The 17,442-nt window shown below is 37.0% G+C and overlaps 1 protein-coding gene across 1 annotated transcript in view; it reads right to left on the minus strand.

Moving 5' to 3' along the window:
• Positions 1 to 8,224: 8,224 nt before the first annotated feature.
• Positions 8,225 to 17,442, minus strand: part of LOC150106357 (TIM double twin CX3C motif protein-like) — a 43,575-nt gene continuing 34,357 nt past the window's right edge. The window contains exon 3 of the mRNA XM_090392396.1: positions 8,225 to 8,555. Within this exon, the coding sequence (XP_090248522.1) occupies positions 8,343 to 8,555 (213 nt within the window). The 3' untranslated portion in view covers positions 8,225 to 8,342. The remainder of the gene's footprint in view (positions 8,556 to 17,442) is intronic.

Genomic DNA, 17,442 nt, shown 5'->3' on the forward strand with positions numbered 1-17,442 from the left:
AGTTACTTGGATCCGCTTCAAGTGTTTACTGTCTGATCGAGTTCCTTCGCAAATCCGTCCCAACTTGCTTTTTTAAAATTAAACCATTGCTTAAAAGGTACTATCTCTGGATTGATAATGGCTGACTTCACAAGTAACAGGTCTGTGCTGATTTCTTGGTATCGGCTCTTCTATCTTTGTCGCTTGCACAGCTACTTGTTCACTGATAAAGATGTTATCTGGATTATAGCTGCTTCTCCACCTTCCACTATTGAATGATGGTCTTAACTTGGGATCATGGATCAGCTTGTCCTTCTCTCTCAGCCCAATTTTCCAGCTCAGCACCATTCCTATCAGTCATTTTGTAGCCCCATGTTAAACTCTGACAATTAAAGTCTCTGAATATTATTTTAATCATCTGGACGTTAAATTTTTGGTCTACTGCTGTTTACTCCTCAGTGTCTCCTGGATAACTAAAACATCACATTTGCGTGTATCACACGTCTGCTAATAAAACTTCCTTTTCGGATGACAAGTAATTCAATATTTATTGTAGTCTTAAATGCTAGCCTTGAAGAAGGCTGATTTATAGTTCGCATGATTGTTCCGATAGCCAATGTTGCCCAGGATATGCTCGAATGTGATTTCCGAGTGATCGCCTTTGTATATAACACAATCTACGAGGAGGCTCCTTCAATATACCCCACTATGGGGAGAAAGAATCAGAAAAGAAAATGCAGTCAATATGTTTGAACTAACGAAAAGGTACAAACTGAATGAAAATCTAATAGATAAAATTTTACAAACCTTAAGATTACTAAATACAAATATCGAAAAATATTTTCCCTCACTTGACATATCATCCTTCGATTGGTTAAGAGATCCGTGTCTTAAGCACGTGTAAATTGGGAAATTTAAAGATCACAGAAGAGGACTAATTAACAGATATAAGAAAACAGAGGTTTAAAATGAAAACATTTAACAATAGATACTACTTCGTTTTGGTTATCTCTATAAGTGAATTTCCCAATATTACCAAAAAAGCAATAGAATTACTTCTTCCATTCTACACATTATATTTGTGCGAATCAAGCTTTCCCGCAATGAGTATTATTAAGACCAAAAATAGATCGTGGCTGGAAGCCTTGGAAGATGATTTAAGAGTATGCCTATCTAAAATTCGACCTCGCACAAAATACATTCTGAAACAACATCAAGTTCCGATATCCCATTAAAATTAACTGCAAGTACGTTTATTATTTAATAGATTTAATATTCATTTGAAAAATCAATAAAAAGTTTTAAAAATAATTTTGAGTATTGTTTTTCTTACTCAAAATATCAAAAATATAGTTAAAAAAATTTTTTTGGAGTAAAAAGGATAAGTAATTACTGTTATTAATATCTTGTGTGTAAATCAATCAAAATCATGCCTATTTTTTGCCAGATCGTCAAAAAAATTGAAACAATATATTTGTAGCGTGCCACAGAATTTTAATTAGTCTAGGTGTGGCATGTTATTCAAAAGGTTGGGAATCACTGCTTTAGATAGATGTAATATATGTGGTTCTTCCACTTTTAGTAGCTGAGTGGTACAGTATATTTTCCAAACATTGTATTTAAATCTAACTTCTGCCATAAAAACCTTCAACTGAAAAAACCTACTGCATTGCAAACACAAAACTAAAGTACACATGCGCACACAGACAGAATATGGGAGTTTCTGTAATCCTTTATAAAAACTTTTCAACTAAAGATGAGTAAGATAGTGTCATACTCAAGACATAGTTGACAATTTTCCTTTCCTCAAAACTTAGAACTCTAATTTTGCAAACTGCTGCTATGTGCAGGCATACATATATTACAGAAATACATGTCCTGACTCCTAGAAGAATGAGAGGAAAAGGTGAAAGAATAATATATTAAAAAAAAATTGAATGACTAGAAACCGAGAAAAATTAAAAAGTTTATTAGCACGACTAGTTTCAGCTTATCAGCCTGCTTCAGGTGCACATTAAAAAAGAAATAACAGTAAAACATAAATAAAATAATTGTAAACATCACAGAAAGTTAGTGTATATATATTCACGCGGTTGGCCTAGTGGCTTTGTGCTTTGCAACCATATTGGGGAAGGAGTGTTCTGGGTTCGATTCCCATCGCCGACGTGAGGAGCTTAAGGATCTTCCTCAGCCATAGCCAAGTTAGCGGGTCTTGGGCGTGGACAGCAGGGTTCGCCACCCTCCCCCGTTTATCTGGGGTTTTTCATTCCACAAGCAGGCAAACCAGCCCCGTGAACACACACGGATCTACATCCATAAATACTAAACCCCCCATGAGGGGGCTCAACTCGCCCCAATAGGGACGGGGGAGAATAGGGAGGAAACTCCATATGAATAAATAAAGTGTATATATATTCAACGTTGAAACGAAGTCTGTGCATTCAAAACTGTTCTCTTGTTGGCTTCGTTGTTGGGTGTATGCATGTGTATAGCATCTCAAGAATGCCAGTATTTGATTGTAGCACAATGACAGTCTGAAAAGTTGTAACTCAGGTTGTTGTTGAGATGTAGGGGGTTGAGAATGATTTCTTTTGATTCTATTATCTTTCTTTCTAATTCATCGTGGCAACGGAAAATGTTATTAGACTTGTCCGATAGGACTGTATGGCTAAGGTTTTCTTCATTAGAATCGGCCAAGAACAGAACATGACTAACAAAGCACCGGCTCGCATTCTCCTGTAACTGACATCTCTCTTATGTTCTTCAATGCGTAACTCGATCGATTTCTCTGTTTGGCCAAAATATGGTATATCACAGTTGCACCAAATCTGGTAAACACTGGGATATTTAAGTTTGTCTAGGTTTTGGACGGCTGACTAAGGAGCGGATTTTCAGAAGAGGAGTAAATAAAGTTCTTATGTTGTATTTTCTAAGAACCTTAGCCAATTTGGGTGAGGAGAGATTCACGGCCATGGCTCCAAATCAGGAAAATGTCATCAATATATCTTTTCCAAATTCTTGGTTTTAAAGGATAACAAGAGATGGCTTTAACTTCCAGATCTTCTAAATAGATGTTTGCAAGTACAGGTGACAACGGATTACCCATTGCACCTCCTTTCTTTCTACCCAAGAGACAAACCTACTCCGCATTGAATCCATTTTCATCATCAATAATGCCAAACCCCCTAAATAATTCTTCCTTTGGATGAAGGCCACGCCACGGTTGTTCTTTACATGTCATAACAAGATGATGGATATATTACCTAGTGACACTTACTCGATCCTTGAGAGAGAGATCCCACCAGTGAATTCCATAACCGGACCAATCTCCTGAGTACCTCTGAACTAACTAGAAACATACGCCTTTCTCTTCGTTCTCTCCATCCACTAATTTCACGATTATAAGGACTACCTAAAATTCATAAGGAAAATACCCCCACTTCGACCTATTGTAGAAGGAACTGATTCTCCAACATATAAACTTTCAAAATATCTGGCTAAATCCCTCAAGTGTTTTTCCAGTAAATCATCTTTTACTAAAAACTCCACAGATTTTGTTTCATGTATATAAGATATTATGATTAAGGAAGATGAAATCATGGCTAGTTTTGATATAGTCTCCTTGTTTACCAATGTTCCTATGGAAGAAGTTCTTGTACTATCCAAGATATATTATCTAAAAAGATCATGGCCTTATTTACTCACCAACTAGAGTAAGTTAGTGGGTCATTGCATCCACTCAGAATACTTTAAAGTTTCAGGACACCATCTATAAACAAAATTATGGCCTTGCAATGGGTAATCCGTTGTCACCTGTACTTGCGAACATCTATTTAGAAGATCTGGAAGTTAAAGCCATCTCTTCTTATCCTTTAAAACCAAGAATTTGGAAAAGATATATTGATATCATTTTCCTGATTTGCAGCCATGGCCGTGAATATCTCCTGAACTTCCTAGAATATCTAAATAATCAACATCTGAGCATAAAATTTACAGCTGAGTTTGAAGCTAATGGTTCCTTTTTTTTTTTTGGACATCAAATTAACCCGTTCCTCAGAGAAATTAAAAATTTCGATTTACAGAAAAGCTACCCACACCAACAACACCACGGTCAATCCCATCATTATCCTCAAAAGTTTGGAATCATTTCTACACTAGGACATCATGCTCGCTCTCTTCTTGATGATGAGATAGAACTTAATAAAGAACTCAATTTTCTCAGGTCTACTTTTCAACTAAATGGTTATTCAGAAAAAACAATTCACAAATTCCTATTAAATCCAACTGCTCACAATAATGAAGAGACCAATAGGGTGAAAGGTAATATTTCTAAACCATACATAAGCTCTGTCTCACCCAAACTGGCCAAGGTACTTAGAAAATACAACATAAGAACTTTATTCACTCCTCTTCCGAAAATCCACTCCTTAGTAAGCCATCCGAAACCTTAAATCACAACACAAACCTAAAGATCCCGGTGTTTACCAGATTTGGTGCAACTGTGATATACCATACTTTGGCCAAACAGAGAAATCGATCAAGTTACTCACTGAAGAACATAAGAGAGACGTCAGTTACAGGAGAATGTGAGCCAGTGCTTTATCTAGTCATGTTCTGTTCTCGGCCGATTCTAATGAAGAAAACCTTAGCCATACAGTCCTATGGGGATTTTTTCCGTTGCCACGATGAATTAGAAAGAAAGATAATAGAATCGAAACAAATCGTTCTCAACCCCCTACATCTCAACAACAACCTGTGTTACAACCTTTCAGGCCGTCATTGTGCTACACTCGAATACAGGCGATCGCGAGATGCTATACACATGCATGTGCCCAACAATGAGAGAACAGCTTTGAATGCACAACTTCATTTCAATGTTGAATATATATATATATATACACACACTAACTTTCTGTGATGTTTACAATTATTTCCTTTATGTTTTACTGGTTTAACTGGTTAAACAAGGCCCCCCGTTGTTTTCGCCAGGGAACCAAGGACAACAGCGAAAAGTCAGCTACTGGAACAAATCTGAAAACACACCCCAACTCAATGATCTTTAACACCAGAGTTAAAGATCGGTACTATCAACGTAAGAAGCCTGAATGGCAAAGGAATGGAGCTGGTGGAGGAATTATATAATTACTAGATCGACATAACAGGGGTGATTGAAACAAAAAAAGACAAATACTGGTGGATCTTTCTGAGCAATAAATACAAAATGCTATATTCAGGAAATGACAATCAAGGAAAAGAAGGGGTAGCCATAGTATTCAACACAAAATACGAGGCTCATATTCTTGAATGGCAGGCAGTGTCAAGTAGAGTGATTTGGGAAAATATCAGAATGGGGAACTGGACAATGAGACTTATTTGTGCCTATGGTCCCACAGAAGGCTCTATTCAGGTAGAAGTGGAGGAATTTTTTGAGGTTCTAGAGAAAGCTACTGAGACAATGAAAAAGGAAAAGTTGGTCCTTGTTGGGGATCTAAATAGCAGAGTAGGAAGTGATTCTGAGACATACAAAAATATTTTGGGAAAATTTGGAGAAAATAGCAAAGCTAATAATAATGGCAAATACCTGTTGGATTTTTGGTCAGGACATGGACTGGTTATTACTAACACCATGTTCCAACATAAAAATGTGCACAAATTCACATGGAGAGAAGAGGCAAGGAATAAGAAAACTCATTCACTATGTTATTGTTGATAGTGATGTTTTCTCCCTGGTGAAGGACACCAGAGTGTACAGAGGATTTGAAATTGGAAGTCATCACTATTTAGTCTTGAGCAGGATAAAATTGAATTTCATATTGAAAAGAATAACATGTAAGAAAGTTTTAAAGCGAATAAAAGTTGAGCAACTCTCAGATGTGAACTGTAGACTAAAATACACAAAAATTATTGAAGAAAAGATGAAAGAGTTTGAGAACAGGAATCAAACCTTGGAGATTCAATGGCAAGCCTTGAAGAAAGCCCTGATTGTTTCAACTAGAGAGGCATGTGGTGAAGTTGTCTGCAAGGATAGAAAAATAGAACTCCATGGTGGACACAGGAAGTTAAAGATGCAGTGAAAGAAAAGAAGAAAGCATATCAAAAGTTCCAGGCAAATAAGTCAGCTTGTGCTCTTAGAGAATACAGAAACAAATGTAAGAGAGCTAAACAGTGTGTAAAACTAGCTAAACAAAAGTCATGGGAGGACTTTGGCAAGAACATAGAAAACAAATATCAAGAAGGTACAAAATATTTTGGAGGTTGTTGAAGAAGCCTAGGAAAGGAGGAAAGGGTGCTGTAAAAGGAGTAAAAGATGATAAAGGTGACATGAAAACTGGAAAAACAGATATCCTTGAAGTATGGAGTAATTACTTCGAAAAATTGCTAAATGAAAAAAGAAGTGATGACAGCATATTGATAAAAAAACACTGATCAGGCATGCAGTCAGGATTATATATCCATACTTGAAGTAGAAAAAGCCATCAAAGGCTTGAAATGTGGAAAAGCAGCAGGAGTAGACGATATTCGATCAGAAATACTGAAGTAAGGTGGTATAAAAGTGTTACAGTGGCTGCACTGCATAGTTCAGAATGCATGGACAAAGGGACGAATTCCTGATGATTGGAGTAAAGCTCTCATAGTACCCATATATAAAAAGGGAAATAAAATTGAATGTGAGAATTACAGAGGTATATCCCTACTGAGTGTTCCTGATAAGATATATGCAAGTATACCTGAGCAACTGTTGAGAAGAATTGTGGAAGAAAAGCGTGGTGAACAAGCTGAATTCAGGTCAAATAGAGGCTGTAATCATCAGATCTTCACTTTACGACAAATAGTGGAAAAATCATGGGAATATAACAAAGATCTGTATTTAAGTTTTGTCGATTTGGAAAAGGCATATGACAAGGTGCCAAGAGAAAAGCTATTCAATACACCACAGCTATATGGTGTCAATGGGGCATTATATCAAGCAATACTTAAGTCTTTATTTGAGTTGTAAGTCAGCAGTTAGAATTGAAGGAAGTACAGGAACATGGTTTAATGTTAAATCTGGTGTGAAGCAAGGATGTACATTATCCCCTCTGTTATTCATTATCTATATGGATCATATTATGAAGGAAAGTGGTATTAAACATGATATCAAAATTGGAGATGTTAATGTCAGCTCTTTGCTTTATGTAGACGATTTTATACTTCTAAATAAATCCGCTACAAGTCTGCAAGATTCTCTGACTAAATTGAATAACTGTGGTAATAGATATGGTATGAAGGTCAGCAATAAAAAGACAAAGACAATGAAAATAGGGCAGAATCATTGAAAATGTCAACTGTGTTGTGAATGGAAAACCTTGGAACAAGTAAAACATTTCAGCTACTTAGGCACGATTTTTACTGAAGATGGTAAATTAAATATAGAAATAGACAACAGAATCAGCAAAGCTGGTATGGTGGGAAGTCAATTGAATAAATTCATATGGAATAAGAGATAAATTAGTCGGAACACTAAATTAGCTGTATACAAGACAGTGTTCAAACCAATTTTAACTTATGGATCTTAGAGCTGGGTCAGAAGTATAACACTTGACCAAAGACTAGAGATCGCAGATACGAGAGTCCTGAGAAAGATTAGAGGCATGAACAGATGGCATCAATGGCAATATCATATTAAAAATGAGGATATTAGGAAAGAACTTGACATTGTCAGCATCCAGGAATGCGTTAGCAGAGCTAATCTCAGGTGGTATGGTCACTTAAATAGAATGGGAGAGGAAAGATTAGCAAAGCAAGTGTTCTCTGCCAGGTTGGCAGGAAAACGACCCAGAGGAAGACCAAGATATAGGTGGATTGATACGGTACAAAGTGCCTTAGACGATAGAAACATAACATCTGGTAATGTTGGAGTCTTGACAAGTAACAGACTGATTTGGAGGAAAATTGTAGATAAGAAGTTAGTAATGATGTAAATTTTTCATGTAGTACTATCATATCCTGTACACCCCTTGAGGGTACATGGCAAGAATTTGTTGATGATGATGATGTTTTACTGGTTATTTCTTTTTTTAATGTGCACCTGAAGAAGGCTGATACAAGCTGAAACTAGTCGTGCTAAGAAACTTTGATTTCTTTTTTCTCGGTTTCTAGTCATTCAATTTTTTTTTTTTTTAAATGTATATCAACCGAGTAAATCAATCTTCCTATATATATAATTATATATATATATATATTTTTTTTTTTTTTTTTTCCCCAGTAAAGCCAAATATGGAAATTTATTACCACAATTATTTCTACAAAATATCTACACAAGTATAACATACTCTACTGAAAAGTTTTTGTCCAAATTGTAAATTTCTAATATTTTGTCATAATCATGCTGGTTCATGACTAAACCCTCCTCTAGTCAACATATCTTTCATTCTCTTCATCATGGAAGGTATTAGATTAACATTTGTATCAGCACATTTAACAACACAAGTTTCAAACTGTGATTTGTATGTTTCAACTTCAGCTTCTGTAGTTTCTGGATGGATTTTATCTCTAACTTTGTCTTGGCATTCCATAACACACCTCTGGATTCTATCCTAAAAATAAATAACCATAATACTTAAAAATATTTACAAAAATTATCAATTTATTAAAAATAATGATTTAACAGCTGTATGTAACACATACACAATAAAATATGCTTAACATTTTCATTGCCGAGCTGAAAATTGGAATTTCGTGTGGTGGCCAATTTTTTTTTTACTTTTTTGTTTAGTTAGCGCTGTCCACGCGATAACGCGTGATTGGCCGTTTGGTGAGAACTCGCATTGCGCAATATCGTGTGATTGGCAATGAACGTGTTAATATGATAAAAACTATTCAAACAGTTCTAAATCTAGTAGGACATTCTTTTGTGTAGCACTTTATAAGTGTTATAAACTCAAGAAGCTATCTACACAAGGTAATCCAGAGCAGTCTTTTGCAAATATCCATTTCTGATCCCACAACCTGTTGGATGGAGAGTGTGTTTGCTATCCAGTGGGACAACATGCAGCATTTGTAGTTAATCATTAACACTTTCAAACTGGGCACTGTACAAATTGTATTGTTCAGTATTTGCCAATTGGTAGGACACAATAATTCATCCTTTACTTCCAGTTTACCATCTGTTGGGCAAGAGATGAATCATTACATGTGCTTTCTAGAAAAATCAATGTTATGTTAGAAGAGAAAAAAAAAAAGACTTTATGCTTTCCAGTTATATAATTCACTGTTCATTAAGAGAAATTCTATAACTGTTTGTGTTTTTAAATTGTTAAGGTTTAGATCAATCTGTATTAATTAGATAAAAAAAACCTTGAATATCAACACTTCTGCAAGAAACAATAAGCATGAATGTAAAATAAATTTGTTATAGTCAAATAAATATCAGTGCAATAAATTGCACTAGTAGGGAAATGGAATTATAAATCATCATCCAATAAACACTAGCTACAGAAACTCATTTAAGAAAGGCTTCATTTTGGAAAAAAAATCTGGTGAGCAATTTATTTTGCAAAAAAAATAACTAAGCAATAATACTAAAGAGTTTTTTACATATCATAAGCTTATCAATGACTATATGGAAAGGCAAATTTATATTAAATATAATCACATAATTTGTCAACATGTATTAATTAAGCTCTTAGCACAATCAATAAGTGTAAGATTTTGTTAAAGACTACAAGACAATGTACCTTTTTTTCTTTTTTTTTTTTTTAAACATAGGATTCATTTTTATGCATTAACACAAATTTTTCTTTGCAATGCACTGAAACTGTATGTAGTGAATAAACTCCCCACCACATATATTAACACCGCCACACCTCACAGCAGCAACCAAAACAAAATCAATGTATTACTTAGTAAGAAATACAGTAGCACATACTGTAAACCCTTTTCAAAATAACAGCTGAGAAATTTTTTTTTTCTTAGATTTTTCAACGATCTCACATCTATTCCTTCTATCCTTTTAACTTAAAAAAGAAAAGACTAGTTTTTGGAGTTATTACCAAGAAATTCCTGGATAATTCTAAACACAAGATTTACCTTGTTTTTGGAAATCACTTCAGGAATAAATTGCAAAACTTTTTATGCAAAATATGCATTTTTGAACCTGGTGAAGTATCAGAGACTTTATTGAGATTGATATATGATAAATATAATAGATAATTTTGAAATTTTTTCCAAAATGATAGAAAAAAAAAATCTGATGTTTTATGAAAGGAACGATGACTGGTTTTTTATACAATGTTCAATTTATTTCTGATGACTATCTATACTGGACAAAAATAGTGACTGCTATATTCATTTGTTTTCTCTTGATGTTTCTGTAGAAAATGTGTGGTGGTATAACTAGAAAACAGAAATATCACTAGACATTTATACATACGTCCCTTGACCACAGAAACTAATCTATTTGTTATGAATAATATTTATAAAAGAAATGTTGAGACACATTATTTTCTATACCACAGAGGCAGTTCACAAACATTAGCTTTAGATAAAAATGCTAGCAAAAAACCTTAAATCTACCCACACAAAGTGGAAGGGATATGTTACAAGGTCAAGTGAACTACTACCGGATGCACAATATATGCAAAACATAGCCCTGCATGAACGTGTGAAGTAACTTTTGAAAATTAATGGATGGCCTGTTTCCATCCTTAGTCATCAATGACACTTTCAAGGCCTTGGCAATTTCTAAATATCAGGGTATAGCAGACAAATGCCACCATCCTATATTCTTAAACAATAAATGGTATATTATTGATTGAAATGCTTCAAGCTTTACTATGGTTGATTTTCCTAAGTTGTGAGATTAAAAACATCAGTTTCTGGGAGAAAACACTCTGTATGGCAAAGATCAACTGACTACTTGGGGAACTTCTGAAAACAAGCATCAGAAAAAAATTCCTTGAATTAATGAGATAGAATCATTGCACGAGAAAAAGCAATCCTGTGTCAGAGAGTTCTATTTTTTTATAAGTGAACCTCAGTTGGTGTGTAAGAGTAATTATCAGAGAAGATATGAATTCTTCATTTCAGTGTGTAAAATAAACAGTTCAATCTATATTTCAAAGCCAAAGATAAATATACAGAAACATGGAAAATTTTTTAAGTAGTGCAAGCTAAAGCAACTCCACTGCAGAGGATTATATTCTCATAAAGCTCTCTGGTCTTTTATTCAAGTCTTTTAAAGTTTTACACACACACACACACACACATTGTCACACTTTGGATCAAGTTCCAAAGGAGTGGAAAGAAAGGAAGATTGTAATGCTTCATAAGGGAGGTGACAGAATTCAAGCATCAAATTATAGGCCAATCTGTATGGCAGGTGTTTGTGGCTCAAGTGTTGGAAAGGTTGAGAATCAGGATTCAGAATTGGGTTGACAACAATGATATTATCTTTGATGGACAGCATGGATTTGCTAAAGGGAGGTCATGTTTTGGTAATCTACTTATTAATTACAATAAGGTGACAGTGGCACTGGACATGGAAGATGGATACACAGTAGTATACTTAGAATTTGCAAAGACTTTTGATAGATTACTGCATGATAAGTTGATAGTCAAACTAGAGCAGATGGAGTGCGATATTAGACTAATGCAGTGTTTCTCAACCTTTCTAAGCCCAAGGACCAGTAAAATGCCTAAAACAATTCTACGGCCCACAAAGTTATGTAAATTTTTAAAAACCCTATGTGGGAATTACCAACATTTGGGAAAAACTGTGCCATTTATAACATAATAAATCTAAGAGCATGTTTTGAACACATATGGAAATATAATTAATTAAATTGGAAGTAAACAATTAAAAGTGTAACACCATTGAACAAAGTTTTAATTTTTATTAAACAAATAAATAATATGATATAATTATGTTACTACTTAATCCAGCCACTGGGGAGGGCAAATTAGTCTTCTCGGTGCCGGTCCCAAGCCCAGATAAATGGGGAGGGTTGGCGTCAGGAAGGGCATCCAACCATAAAAAAAAAAAAACATGCCAAAACCAAGGATGAAATGTTGAATAACAGAGAAAGGACCATGGCTAGGGCGTACCCCATAAGCGACGCACAGTTCTGTAGCCCAAGGACTGTGACAAGTGGGCTAGGGCTACTGAACCAAGGACGGGTTCCGAATCCAACAGAAAGAGAGTGTGTGTAAAGTAAGAATTGGGGTTGCTGAATGAGAAGAGTAGGGAGATAGTGGGCATGATGAGAAGAAGGAAGCTGAAGATCTTGTGCATGCAGGAGACAAGGTGGAAGGGCAATAAAGCAAAGGAGCTGGTGGAGGGATATAAACTGTTTTATAGCGGTGTGAATGAGAAGGGAAGAAACGGAGTTGGAATTATCATCAATAAGGAGCTGAAGGGATGCTAAGTCTGCGAGATGTGTCGGAAGAATGATCGGATTATGAGCGTTAAGCTTGAGATGGGAGGAAGTGTGGCTATGCCCCACAAGTAGGTTGTGATGAGGAGGAGAAAGAGACATTCTGGAGAGAACTTGACCAAGTAGTAATGGGAATCCCTGATGGTGAGAGAGTGATCGTCGGAGCAGATCTGAATGGGCATGCAGGAAGGCGACGAAGCGGTGAAGAAAGGGTACATGGGGGTTGGAGTAGTGGTGAAAGAAATGAAGAAGGTAAAAGAATCATAGAATATGCTGTGGCCTTCGATCTGGCTATAGCTAACACGTGGTTCAAGAAGAGAGTTGGGCATCTGATAACCTATAAGAGCGGGGATAGAATGAGTCAGATTGACTATATTATGTGCCGTAGGAAACATCTGAAGGAGGTGAAAAACTGTAAAGTGATTAATGGAGAAAGTGTAGTGGCACAGCACAGGTTGGTTGTGGTAGACTGTGATATAAAAGGGGAAAAGAAGAATAGACAGAAGTGGCAGATACAGAGGAGAATAAAGTGGTGGAAATTGGAAGAGGAAGGACCAAGGAATAAGTTTAAAGAAAAGGTATTGAAAGAAATGAAGTTACCAGAGGATATGGAAGAATGGTGGGACGTTAATAGTCGGAATAGTAGAAAAATTGGAGAAGAGGTGCTTGGTATAACACCAGGAAAGGGACCGCCTGAGGATAAGGAGGTATGGTGGTGGAATGAGCAGGTGCAGTTGGAGATCAAGGAAAAGACAGAGGCAAAGAAAAAAATGGGACATGACTGGAACTAGAGCCGACAAGGAGGCATATAGATTAGCGAAGAAAAATGCAAAGAGAGCTGTGGCAAGGGCGAAAGCGAGGGCAGTTGATGAGGTTTATGAAGACCTGGAGAGAAACGGTGGTGAAGCTCAGTTGTTGAGAATAGCGAAAGCCAGAGATAAGGCCTCGAAAGACATAACATCAGTCAAGCAGATAAAGGATGCCTCAGAAGTAGTATTACAAGGGGAGGACAAAATCAGAGGAAGATGGAAAGAATATTTCCGTAAACTACTAAATGAGGAGAATCCGAGAGAGAGAGGTGTGAGGATGAAGAGGCAAATGAGAGACCGGTGCAAGACATAAGTAGAGAGGAAGTGGATTGGGTACTGAGAAAAATGAAGAATGGAAAGGCTGTGGGGGCAGACCAGATACCTGGGGAAGTGTGGAAAAGTTTGGGCAGTGAGGGCGTGGATATGTTATGGGATCTGATAAGGAAAATAGCCCAACAAGAAACATACCAGAGGAATGGAGGAAAAGTATTCTCATCCCAATCTACAAAGGAAGAGGAGATGTTCAAGACTGTGGCAACTATAGAGGGATCAAGTTGATGTCACACACATTGAAGATATGAGAAAGAGTAATTGAAGGGAGGATACAGCAGGAAACGCAAATTGGTGAGGAGTAGTTTGGATTTATGCCAGGAAGAGGGACAACAGATGAGATATTTGCATTAAGGCGATTGATGGAGAAATATAGAGAGATGCAAGTGGAGCTGCACATGGTGTTTACAGACCTGGAAAAGGCATACGACAGAGTGGCCAGGCAGGAGGTATTCAGGTGTATGAGGAAGAAGGGGTGTCGGAGAAGTACGTGAGGTTGGTGAAGGAGATGTATGAGGGAACAGAAACTCCAGTCAGGTCTAGTGTCGGCATAACAGAAGGGTTCCCCATTGTCGTAGGGCTACACCAAGGGTCAGTTCTGAGCCCCTACCTCTTTGACCTGGTCATGGATGTACTAGTGGAGGATGTCAAGAAGGAGGCACCATGGAGCATGCTGTTTGCCAACGACATTGTTCTATGTGAATCATCCCGAGAGAAGCTTGAAAATACCCTGGAAGAGTGGAGAAAGGTATTGGAGGAGAGAGGCATGAAAATTAACCAGGAGAAGACTGAGTATATGTCAATGGGGAGTGACGAGGATACGATCATACGACTTCAGGGTGAAAGGCTAATTTCAGGGAAGAAATTCAAGTACCTTGGGTCAGTCGTCGAGAGGAATGGTGATCTGGATGAGGAAATACAGCAGCAACGAATAACATGCGGTTGGATGAACTGGAGGAAGATGGCACGGAGACAAGGCCTATAACAAAGGCACAGGAGAGGAAGATGGAGGTAGCGGAGATGCGGATGTTGAGATGGATGAGTGGTGTGATAAAGAAGGACAGGATAAGGAATGACTACATCAGAGGGACGGTTAAGGTGGGACCAATTGGCAAGAAGATACAAGAAAGTAGGCTGAGGTGGTTTGGACATGTAGAGAGGAAGGGTGAGGAGTATGTTGGTAAACGAGTGGAATATATGGAGTTGGAGGGAAGGAGGAAAAGAAGCAGGCCCAAGCTCAGGTGGAGGGATAAGGTGACAGCGGATCTTAGGGAGAAAGGATGGAGTCCAAAGGACGCCCTGGACCGGAGAACTTAGAAGAGGAAGGTTAAAGATCGGTGCGCCGACCCCGTTTAACATGGGATAAGGCATAGTGAAAGAAGAAGAAGAAGAATTATATTACTACTTAGCAATTAATGAGATGGTTGAGCTTCTCGTCCCTTGCAGAGATGCTGGATATCTGGCTCAATACTGGTTAACTTCAGTCGAAGATTGGCATGCATGCACACACACATACACTAAGACGATTTCTGTATTTGGTTTTTATTTGAAGGAGCGATGAAAATCCTTTCTCATGAAGATAGGTTGTAGAAAACTGCATGATGATTATCAATGCTTGTTCAGATAATTCGGGAAATTCACTGAAGGCGAGATCCAGAATCAAGCCAAACCCAGATCACGGAATTACATTTTAAGCCCACTGTCACTTAAAAGCTCAATTAACTATTCTTTTTTTTTTTGATAAAGAAAGATTGTTCTCATGACTGTAAGCCTGAAATGGATTGAGAACCTACAGAATTTTCTTATAAAAGTTATTTGGAAAATATGTTTCAAAATTTTGAGGTGGTCACAAACCCTTTCCAGAAACTCAGAATCAATAATATCATTTTCTAGTAAAAAGGATTCCAATGTTGGAAAAGATGCAAATTGTCTGTCTTTTACATAGCTAATCCATAACACCATTTTTTTCTCAAATGCCTTTATTTTGCCATAGGCATCAAGAACAGTTGAAGAATTTCCCTGAAGGGACAGATTTAGTTAATTTAATTTCGAAAAAATGTCCGAAAGAACAGGATAGTGTTGATAACTATGCTTCGTCAACAAGGAGTGATGCAAAATCAGAAATACGTTCATTTGCAAACAATAAAACTTTGTGCTTTAACTGAAATAACCTTGTTAGTACTTTGCCCTGGGAAAGCTAACAAATTTCAGAATGAAGCAAAAGTTGTGTATATTCACTGCCCATTTCATCGCAGAGTACTGATATTTAACAGTTGAGACTTAATAAAATTAAATAACTTTACAGAGTTGTATAGCATAGTTTTAAATTCTAGTAGCATCCCTCTGGAGGCTAATGCTTCCTATGTATGAAACAATGTACCCAATTCATATCCGGAGCTACTTCCTTGACCTTAGAACCCCCCCCCCCCCATGCCTGCCTGTAAGGACATTAGCTCCATCCAAACAGAAGCCCATACGTTTTTCCCATTGGATCCTTTTGTGTATTATGTAATTATTGAGAGTGTGAAATATTTCTTCTCCAGTTGTTCGAGATGACAAAGTTCTATAAAACAGAATATCGTCATGAATGTTGTTATCATGCACATATCTTACGTAGCATATTAACTGCACATCATTTGTAACATCAGTAGTCTTGTCTACTTGTAATGCATGATAAGGGCTCTTCTTCTAAATTCTTTCAATTAATTGAGATTCTATGTTACCTGCCATATCATTAATTCTGCAACCGACAGTGTCATTTGAAAGAGGAATAATGAAATCAACATCCTTTAGTAACTTGTTGCCAAACATAGTTTTTTACCACATCTTTTATAGCTGGAAGTAGTAAATTTTCTCTAATAGAATGAGGGTTCTCTGTTTTTACTATGCGCAAACTTAAGAGATAGGATGTTTCCAGTGTCTTGCTATTAATCGAACCCATGACCAAAACTATATCTTTCCCATGATTTAATGTCCCTAAGGGCACTAAAAAAATTCAGTTGGATTGCTTTTCACATCACAATGTTGTTGGAGTTTTGCAAGTTTCATGCACTCATTCGACAACACTTCATAACACAAAACACATTGAGGTTTCTGTTCACTTTCATCTCCACACTAATTAAACCCGAATTTCAAATATGAACTGTTATATTTCCTACTTCCTCAAGGGCTCACTTTAGTGAGTACGGGCATGGCAAACCCGAGGAACCTGATGCTGGACCATGCCTTACTTCATGTAATATACATCTGTTATATTATCTGTAGACTGGTCCCTCCCCCTTTTTTTTTCTTTCCTTCTTTCTTTTCTTCTTGCTACCTTCCCCCCAATGCTATTAGAGTATTCGAGGGCTAGGGGTGAATCTTTCCTATTTTGCTATTTCATCTTATGTGGAAAGGGCCTCTGCAACCCTACCACTTTTTTCTTCCAGTGACTTCACTCCAAAATGCTACTATGATTGTGCCTAATAACGCATCTCATGCTGCATTGGCTGTCGCACAGAATAATCAGAGCCACGTTCAGGGCTTAGGCAGAGGGTCCTGTTCGAGAAGTATATTACAGTCTCCATCAAAAGTCAGTGATACCGTGAATGAGCAACACAGAATGTATAGGATTAATCTTAGAAAAGAATTTTACATAGGTACATGGAATGTCCAGGGTTTACAGATGGGTACTCTTGAGATTGTCTGTAAAGAGATGGATAGGTATAAAATTAACATCTTGGGAATTACAGAGACTAGATGGAATGGAGAAGGTCACTTCAAAAGACAGGATGGTAAGCTAGTTATTTACTCAGGTGGTGACTCAAAACATCATGGAGTAGCTGTGATACTGAAGACAACTCAGGCAAGAAGCCTTCTTGGTGATAACCCCATTAATGATAGGATACTCTCCATTAGACTTAAGGCTCAGC

This window comes from Typopeltis vanoorti, chromosome 5 (genome assembly GCF_054136105.1).
Source record: "Typopeltis vanoorti isolate ZY-2024b chromosome 5, IOZ_Tvanoo_1.0, whole genome shotgun sequence".
In the NCBI taxonomy this organism is placed as follows: domain Eukaryota; kingdom Metazoa; phylum Arthropoda; class Arachnida; order Uropygi; family Thelyphonidae; genus Typopeltis; species Typopeltis vanoorti.